The sequence below is a fragment of the Capsicum annuum genome, chromosome 12 (assembly GCF_002878395.1).
Source record: "Capsicum annuum cultivar UCD-10X-F1 chromosome 12, UCD10Xv1.1, whole genome shotgun sequence".
Classification (NCBI taxonomy): domain Eukaryota; kingdom Viridiplantae; phylum Streptophyta; class Magnoliopsida; order Solanales; family Solanaceae; genus Capsicum; species Capsicum annuum.
Window position 1 is genome coordinate 177,073,520 of NC_061122.1, and position 9,504 is coordinate 177,083,023.

Consider the following 9,504-nt stretch of genomic DNA (forward strand, 5'->3'; position numbering starts at 1 on the left):
AAGTCATTTAACTATTAAAAAATTAATAATATTTAATAAAAAATGAAAATAGATATTTAAGACATGACTGTTTCAACTACTTCAATCGTTATTTTACTAAATTACCCATATTTAATTATTATAAGTCATTTAAGTATTAAAAAATTAATAATATTTAATAAAAAAAAAGGTAAAATAGACGTAAAATGATAAAATAATTTTTGATGTTTTAAATTAACATGACGTCTTATATGGAGCCACTTAAAAAAAATTCACAAGGATTTTTTACAATAATTTTACAATGTCACTTCTAATTAGTAGAAAAGAAAAAAAATATTATAAATCACAATGATTAAGAACTTAAATTATTTAAAAAATATAATCGACTAATAATACACAAAAATTTTAACAACTTAAAATATCGTTATGCAAATTTCATCAATCTAAATATAATATTATATATCTAACTTAGAATTTATCAACCAAACAAATAAAACTTTTAAATGATAGAATTAGTCACAATTCTAAAATAGTATGATATTACTTTACTAATATATATAAGTGGTGAACAGATGTTAAAGAAGCTGGCAGGTGGAGGTTGTTCTCCCAACTTCCAGGGTTATTTTTGTAATTTCATCAATAAAGGCAAATTGGTATTTTAAATTTCAGTTGCTGCATGTAGACAACATGTGTCTTTCCATTTTTCCTCTGTAACTCTACAAAGACAACAACTGTCTTTCCATTTTCCCTTTTTTATGAAACTTTATTCCTTTCCATTGAAGAATTGTCAAAATCTTATTGTTGTCCTCTCATAATCTTCCTCTACGCCTCAGATCTTCAATCAAATACTGTAAGTTTTTTCATTCATATTTTCCTTTTCCTAATTTGAATTTTTACTTCAAATTTGAAAAAGATTCAACAAACAGGAGCTGAATTTGTTGTTTTAACTTTATGAGTGTTTTTTTTTTCATTATTCTTCATGTATTTAACTATACCCATAAAACCATTTTCGGTTTACAAACTTTTTCCTTCCTTGTGGAGTTTTTGCATTTAATGAACTGTCTATTGAGCAATCTTGAGCTTCAAAGCTGATTAGCAAAATTTCTTAATTGATTTTCTTAGTTTGTCTTTTATATCTTCTGAGAAATGCTGTGATATTGCTAAAGTTTGATCTTTTTGGGTTTCTGAATAGTTATTGGAGTAGTTTTACGCAATTAAGAGAAGACTAATAAAATTTTAGCTTCTACTTTCAATTAATTTGTGTCTTGAATATTTTTGAGGAATAGTATGATGTAGCTCAAGTGTAATCATTTTTTGATTTCTGGGGCGCTAGGGAGATTATCCTGCTTTATCCACTAGAGAAAAAAAGAAGAAGAGATTTTGTGTAAATTTTTTAACTAATTTATTGAATGTTTCTTTCTTGTGTCAATAACTATATGAGAACAATTAGTTTTGAAAATATGCAGTGAATATACTGTCCATTCTGTTGGTTGGGTAATGTCAAACAAGTATAGTAAATACATTAAAAAGTCCAATATGTTATTGATTGTATTTGGACAAAAACTGAAAATGATATAATATTAAATAATCTTTCACAAAAAACATTCTCAACAGATAAAAAAGAATTGCTCCTTTTCTGTTTAACAGAGGAAAAGAGATAGGGATCATACAAAGGCATCTTAAAAGATTGTCACGCTTCTTGCAACACTAACTTTCACCTAATTATCCACGTTTTGCATTTAAAAAACATGAACATAAGTATTTATTTCCACTTTGATATGTTTTTTCTTGAGCTGACGGTCTATGTGAAACAACCTCTACGTTCCAGATTCTACCTCGGACTATAATCACTTATCCTTATATAATTAAACAATCCTTTAAGATTTTCAATTGATGGTTAATAAGGACTTTAAAAGGTGGCATAACAAGATGTTTAATTCCCTGGTTTGATTCCAGTTTAACAACTACATATTTTTAGTTTGGATTTTGTTATAAGTATGTTTATGCTATGAGTGTCGTTCTTTAACTCCCGACATTTTATTGAAGTAGTTGTACAGTAGGATAGCAAAGTAAATGTTATATTTACTATTTTCTTGTACAGTGAACTATAATTGTGGTATAAATAATTCTGAAACAAAAAGTTATACTAACTGTGGAATAAACTACTTCCACGTTCTACCTCGGACTGTAAACGCATATCTTAGTATAACCAAACAATCCTTTAGGAGTTTTAGTTGATAGTTAAGAAAGAGTTTAAAAGGTGGCATAACAAGATGTTTATTTGCTGGTTTGATTCCACTTTAACAGGTACATATTTTCAGTTTGGAGTTTGTTATAAGTATGGGTATGAGTATGGCTGTCGTTATCAACTCCTGAAATTTTGTTGAAATAGTTGTACAATATGATAGTAAAGTAAATGTTATATTTACTATTTTCTTGTACAGGTAATTCCCCTTCTTAACTGAACACTTTGCAATCAGCAAACCACCACTATCGCCAAGCTTCGCACCTTAGCTTTCGCTGCAAATATTTCATTATTACTTCGTTCATTAATTTACACTGTCACGTGTTTCTGTTACATGCGCACCTTCTCCTGGCATAAGGAAGCAGAGATCATTATAATGGATCAAAAACTTCTCGTGGATGCCATCACAACTGAAACTTCAGATTGGACCTGTAAGGTACAGGTAGTAGATAAGTTCCGACCTCATGAAAGTAGCGACTCATTCGTACATTTTCAGACAATAATTATGCAGGATGAAAAGGTAAGTTTGTCCCTACCTATACTTTCCATGAAAAACGAAGCTCATACCGTAAATAGTATTATCTATGGTAATGCTATTAATTACACGACATTTGTTATTGCTGCAAAGGCAATAACTTTGAAGACTTAACAAATTAAGAAAATTTCAAATCTAGCCTCATGAAAAAAACAACTGACATTTCCAATAATTTTCTTTATAAACTGTATTTGCACATCTAAAATAGGTTCTCTTTTACGTGACTACAGGAACAACAAGTTTCTATAGTACTCTACGGCGATGGCATTCCTAAGTACGAGAAGTTGTTTGCCCTTTTTGAGACATATTTGGTTTCCTGTACAAAATTTAGGGACCCCCGAGGATACTCAATACGAGCCGGTACGTATGAGTGGGTGGTTGACAGATATATAATTGTTGAGATGATTAACACTAATGACGGATTGGAAGCAGTCTTTCCCACTCCAACAAAATTGAATGCACTGTCTTTCTCAGCTATTGAATACCAACGCCCGGGTGTTGAATTTGGTAAGCGCTCACTTTACATTTTTGCCTTTTTTCCTCATCAACTTACTTCCCCTATTAATCAACTTAACTGCTCACGTCTTATTTTGCATTACTCCAGACTTGTTAGCTATAGTAGCCAATTCCAGCGCTATTCAATATACAGCTGACCAAAGTAAGTATTTCCAGGAAGTGATCGTCATGGATCAGAGGTAAGTTACTTGCTTCCCAACAAAATGTTCACCAAGCATTCTGTTTACTATAATTTTTACTTCTTACTGCTTTCACTGTAATAATTTTTGCATCTGCTATGTTGATCAGTCATAAACCTTTTCTATTCACTATATGGGGCAATCTGGCTGACAACAAAGGGGTCACACTGTTACATCACTTGCATAAGCATCCCATCATTCTAGCGAAGCGTATAGGTGTTACTGGGTTCCGTGGTGGTATGTTCATTACTTCATCCTCTGCAGCTCTTTCTTTTGCTTCGTGCTTTTCTATACTAACCTAAAAATGTTCCCCACCTTTCACATACGCAGCTCTAAGATTAGCAACAAGATATCAATCAATAATTTTAACAAATCCTCAGTATGTCCAGGCTACTACACTGATGAACTGGTATACAGTAGCTTACTCCGCCTTCATAACGTTGTGGAAAAATATTTTTACTGTCGAACTTAATCTTTTTCAGGGTGAAGCACAACGAACAAATATTGCAATCTTACACTTTGAAAAGCTCATCGTCATCCTCCTCCTCGCTGAATCTTTCACCCATTGAAGATCAAATACTGTCTATATCCACCATTCCTGAGTTACTATCTATGGTTAGCTTACTTAACACAATCACAAACAAAGATTTACATATGCAACAGAATGCACGTCAAATATCTTCAAAGAAATTTCTAATCTTGTTTTGCATTAACGCTGCAGCTACAAACTTTCCCCTTGGAAGCCAGATTATCACTTCCCAACCATCCCCAATCATTTTACTTACTTGCCTGCTCACACTGCAATCACTTTGTACGCCCTAAAATAATAAAAGTGGTTCACTGCTTTAACTGTAAGCTACACCGATAATTAGTCCCTAGGTTACTACTACAACTACAACATTACATACACTCTATATTATGCAGCTTCTCTTTCTTCACTTCTGTAGAAAAAATTGTAAAAAGCTCTTACTGATGACAACTGAGATACGTTTCCCTAAAACGATAAGTCCAAAACTTTACGCAAGCATGGTCACTGTACATCTTCAAAGTTTGCATTCACTCATGTACATGACAATAGTTTCTTCCTTCTAATTTTTATTCTAAAGGAAAAGCTATACCCATTCTCCTATAATTTACTACCCTTCCACCAATGTTTTGAAATTTGATTAATCTCTATTTTCTGTGTGTGAAATTTAGCGTGATCGCCCACTATACTGTGGAGTAGTTTCGACTTGTATCATTTTCTAAATAGATTAGGTTGACTGCTATCAGTGTGTTATGATGAAAAAATTTCATTAACTTAGAGCAGCCTGACTTTTTTTAAACATATATTGAATTCGGTATGTTCAATATCAGAGACTTCCTTAAAATATGTTTTCTATAAAATAACGCGGGTCACACAGAAGTACTAATAGACACTGTTTGATGTTGTTTGTCATTGATCGAAAAACATTGCACGTCCTACGGCCTTCTCGCTAATTAAGAGACTGAAAAATATTCTAAATTTGTAATTGAAGTTCTCATTACTTCCAACAATGTTTCATCCTATATAAAATCTTCACTATTTGATTTCCCTGCATCTCCAACAGTTTTCTTGATTATTTACTTAGATATTAACTTAGTCAAGTAAATTTATTATTTCAGTATATCTACATGGCTGAAAGATGAGAATTGTTACTTTCTATCTTTTTTCTTTTAAAAACTTCCTATGCATTTTAACTGTACTGCTATTTTAATCACAGGTGTCACTTCCAAGTTGATATTACGGATGTCAGTGATATAATTACAGTAACAATCTCAGAAACGCTGGCAGAGAAAATGTTGTCCTTAACTGCAGAACAAATATATGAAACGGTCGTTGTCCAGGTACACACATACATACCACTAACAACACGGAAAACTTATTGTCTTACAATTTTGTTCTTTTCAGTAAGTAAAATACTGCATTACATAAAAGTTCACTTAATCTGCTCTTTCTGCTTTTTCAATTAGCAACAACTGTTATCTATTACCCGTATAAATGAGCACCTCGCTCATAAACTATTTAAGCTCCACCTACAAAAGCCAGTCTTCAGATTTCCCGATCAAAAATCTGGCATGCTAGCTATCATCGCCTTCACTGAAGTCGTACCTACATATTTGGGAGACACAGGTAAGAGGCAAAAAATCGAACCATCCATGCCCGCAAAAAAAATTAAAGGTAACAACACTTCCACAATTCGATTTGCTACTGTACTCTGCATTCACTGCAATACTCCAAAATATTCTACTCAACTGAATTTTATTTCAAACATATACCTGCAGCATCTCAATCTCGGCATGTAAATATAATCTTCATAGTTGCTTTTGTTATATCTACCTACTCAATGCAGTCAGGTACATAGAATGATCTTATTCGCAACCAATCTTGATCAAGTGGTGTGGCATGTACAACTGCATTTTGGTTGCTTCTGCAAACTCCATCGCACGGTATAAGCATGTACAAAGGATTTTCTCTTGCCTACACCATCAAAATTAGTCTGCTGCCTGAACAAATTTTTTGCGTTTTCATATGTTAATACTTTTTGTATGTAAATAACTCATAATGAAATATGAAATATTTACATATTATTTTGCACATATCTAAGTTTGAATGTCTTTACAGATGTTAATAGTTTTTTTATGTAAATAGTTATGTCACTACAAAATATTTACATTTCATTATTGTAACGTCTGCTTTTTAATGACAAAAAGACTAAACTTCACGCTTATCGTTGGGCCCGTGCTTGCATGGGCTTGCACATCTTGTAGTATCTATATGAGAGAAGATATGGTACCTTTAGTCCTCACAAGGATTTTGGGTATTTTGAAAAACCTATTATCATATCATTAAAAAGTATAGTGTTGGCTCCAAAAATTTTATCCTTGATTGAAATTTTTTTATTTTGTAAGGCTATTATATATTTTGATAGATTTTAAAGACTTTTGGCATGCCATTAAAAATGACGATGGTATGAAAAGTGTGATAGTAATCCTACAAAGGAAATTTATACATATTTGAAGCTTTATTATTTTGTATGAAGATTTTACATTAAACTTCTTTCAAATATTTTAGTTTATGAATTTATCCCAAAAATAATAATAATTATCTTGACATTCAACTTAAATATAAAAATACACACTTAGTTATGAATCAAAAACTTTTATAATATTATTATTTATTAATTTTTTTAATAATTTGTTATTTACTATTTTAGATTTTTACTCATTGATTAAACATAAAGTTCATTTGTTTAAACTTGTGATTTTATGTCGTAAATATTGACTAACATAAATAACTAACAAAAATTTCACTGAAAAGGTAGTATTAAGTTTTAAACTGAAAAAATAAACCCAAATAATTTAAAACGTTAGATACTCTAAAAAGGTGTCAAACTTGTAAATTATGATCCTTCTATCTCAATCAAAAAATGAATTTCAAAATGCATATAGTTAATTAATCTAATTTTATGTGTTCATACTTTTAGTATAAAAATTACCTAATAATTGACTATATTTAGGATGTACGATAAAACATTATTTATATATATATATATATATATATTTCAAAAAAAATTATAGCTAATAAAAATATAATTTGATCTCAAAACGTTTTATGATAAAGCTCAATTTGAATCCCTCACAATTATAATCTTAACTTTTCTTTTTTAAGTAAAATGAAAATAGATGAGCTTTCATGCATGCATTTATTTGATTTTCTTTTTAAACGATATATAAACTAAAAAAAATATTATCTTTCAACTTCCACATATAGTTTTGTACTTTAATATTTTATAAGTCTTTAAAAGTGTCAAATTGATATTACCAAAAATAAAAGAGGATGAATTTTTTTTTAAAATATCAACAATATTTTTTTTAAGGAAAAAATACATAAAGTAGCACACTTAAGTATTAAATTACAAAAAATAACAATATTTTTATCAAATTACATTTTGTAGCATATGTATTTGTATGTATTTGTATTTTTGTAGCAACAGTTTGCAAAAATACAAAATACATATAGATCATAAGGATAGTAAAAATCATATGTATTTGTATTTTTGTAGCAACAGTTTGCAAAAATACAAAATACAACTTGCTATATTATGTAATTATGAAACTGTTGGTATGAAATTCATAATTAAGGGGATAAGTATGCTATTTCTGAATTTTGCCCTATGTTTAATGTTAATTTGGGCCCGAGATTAGCACGGGCGAAGTGACACTAGTTTCTATATAAGAGAAAAACAATTTACAAAAATTAAATTTACTAAATAAATAAATAATAAAAAGGGACAAATTCTTTAAGAAAAATGCTCCTAAAATTCTTTTAAAGACTAAAATACCCTCAGTCTTTTATTCAATCCCTCCAAACTGACATGTTCAAGTTATCTTTTTTCTAATATATAGTAAGCCTGTCAAACGGATCGGGTTGACCCGGCCCAACCCAGTCCGTTTAATAAAATTGCCCCGATTTGACTTGGTTTGGTCAACTCATGGGCTGTAGGGTACCGGATTCCGGGCTGATTTAATTTTTTGGTTGGACCTGATTAACCCGACCCCGACCAAGCCCGATCCAGTCCCTGCCCGGCCCGGTTGTCTTTTAAAAAAAAAAAGGAGATTTGGGCCAAACTAGCCGTTGGCCCAACGATTATATAGCCGCTTTTGGGTCCAAACGGCTAGTTTAGGCCCTTTTATTAAAAAAACAATTCATTAAAAATATTTTTTAATCCCAAAAAAAATTCTATAAATACCCTACACCTTAAAATTATTTTTCACATAATTTTCATTCTCTCAAATCTCAATTCTCAATTCTCAAATATTCTATATATTTAATTTCCTAAAGTGCTCACTTTAATTTTTAAATTTTGCGATTACAAAGTGCGAGTGGAAGTTTCTAAATTCGCAACCTTCGGATACTTCTAAAATTTGGTATTGTCGTTCCATATCTTACGTTTAATTTGTATTTAGTGTATTAATTGTTGAATATTTAATTTTATTATATTTGTGTATTTTAAATTTTTTTAGTTTAATTTATATTATGGATAAATTAAGAAACTCGCTACTAAAGGTGTTAAAAATTTTTATCTCGGAAGTGGTAGTGGTAGTAAAAAGTGAATTACTAGCGGTATAGGTACTTCAACTAGTAGATATACCTGTGTGTCTTCGCCTTCGGTACCGCTTGGTACACCTTTTGAGGAAGAAATAGGTGTAGATGCTCACGATATGGATTATGTAGAAGTTCAGGAAAATTACGGTATAGAAGAAGAAAATGAAGTAGATGCGGTTAATTTAGACGAAGATGATGAAAATATTGGTGAGACACCCGCAGTAGGAAATGCTAACGTTAGATCTGAATTGATTAATCTCCCTCTCCATCCTCCCCGTTCCCCAAGAGCTCGTAAAACAACTAGTATTGCATGACAATTTTTTGAACGTATATCAGATACTGAGGTGCAATGCAATATTTGTCAATAAATATATAAGTATAAAAGTAGAGGCAATCAAGGGGGTACGAGTACGTTAATAAGACATATAAGTGATGCTCACGAAAGAGAGTTAAATATTACACGAGGTGGTGGGGATGTTGGTGGGCCAACGCAAACTAGAATGGACCCAGCAACCGGTCAGGTAATGAAGAAGTATAATAAATTGAGGGACCAGGAAGAAATAGCTAAAATGGTAGTTGTGGGTTGTTTGCCTTTTAGTTTTCCTTCTTCTGATGCCTTTATTCATTATATTCAAGCAATTTATAATCCTATGTTTAATGGTATTCCTAAAAGTACTTGTCGGTTTGATATTTTTAGACTTTATTCACAATATTATTTCTATTTATCAACATTGTTAAAAGATATTCAATGTAGATTGTCCCTAACTTCTGATCTTGGTCGTGCTGTAAATAAAAATAATTATTTAACCGTTACTTGTCACTGGATGGATAGTAATTTTGTGATGCAAAAACTTATTCTTGCTTTTTTATATGATGAAGATCATAAACATACTGGAGATTTTATTGCAGATTCTATTGTTAA

At 30.9% G+C, this 9,504-nt stretch overlaps 1 protein-coding gene across 4 annotated transcripts; it reads left to right on the forward strand.

Moving 5' to 3' along the window:
* The first annotated feature begins 693 nt into the window (after positions 1 to 693).
* On the forward strand, positions 694 to 5,981 carry LOC107851843 (replication protein A 70 kDa DNA-binding subunit B). 4 transcript variants are annotated; one of them, XM_047401076.1, is made up of 7 exons: positions 694 to 829; positions 2,424 to 2,744; positions 2,990 to 3,266; positions 3,364 to 3,454; positions 3,564 to 3,863; positions 3,937 to 4,069; positions 5,197 to 5,981. In XM_047401076.1, the coding sequence occupies exons 2-5, from the start codon at positions 2,559 to 2,561 to the stop codon at positions 3,754 to 3,756; spliced, it is 747 nt and encodes a 248-aa protein (XP_047257032.1). In that variant the 5' UTR covers positions 694 to 829; positions 2,424 to 2,558; the 3' UTR covers positions 3,757 to 3,863; positions 3,937 to 4,069; positions 5,197 to 5,981. The 4 variants fall into 4 exon arrangements, with proteins under 4 accessions (XP_047257032.1, XP_047257033.1, XP_047257030.1 ...); XM_047401077.1 differs by having other exon boundaries at positions 3,564 to 3,691; XM_047401074.1 differs by having other exon boundaries at positions 3,564 to 4,069.
* Positions 5,982 to 9,504: the final 3,523 nt, after the last annotated feature.

Coding starts and splice junctions, on each gene's coding strand:
- LOC107851843 (XM_047401074.1), top strand. CDS start 2,559: ATGCGCACCTTCTCCTGGCATAAGGAAGCAGAGATCATTATAATGGAT. Junction 2,745..2,989: donor TAATTATGCAGGATGAAAAG/GTAAGTTTGTCC, acceptor ACGTGACTACAG/GAACAACAAGTTTCTATAGT. Junction 3,455..3,563: donor GTGATCGTCATGGATCAGAG/GTAAGTTACTTG, acceptor TATGTTGATCAG/TCATAAACCTTTTCTATTCA.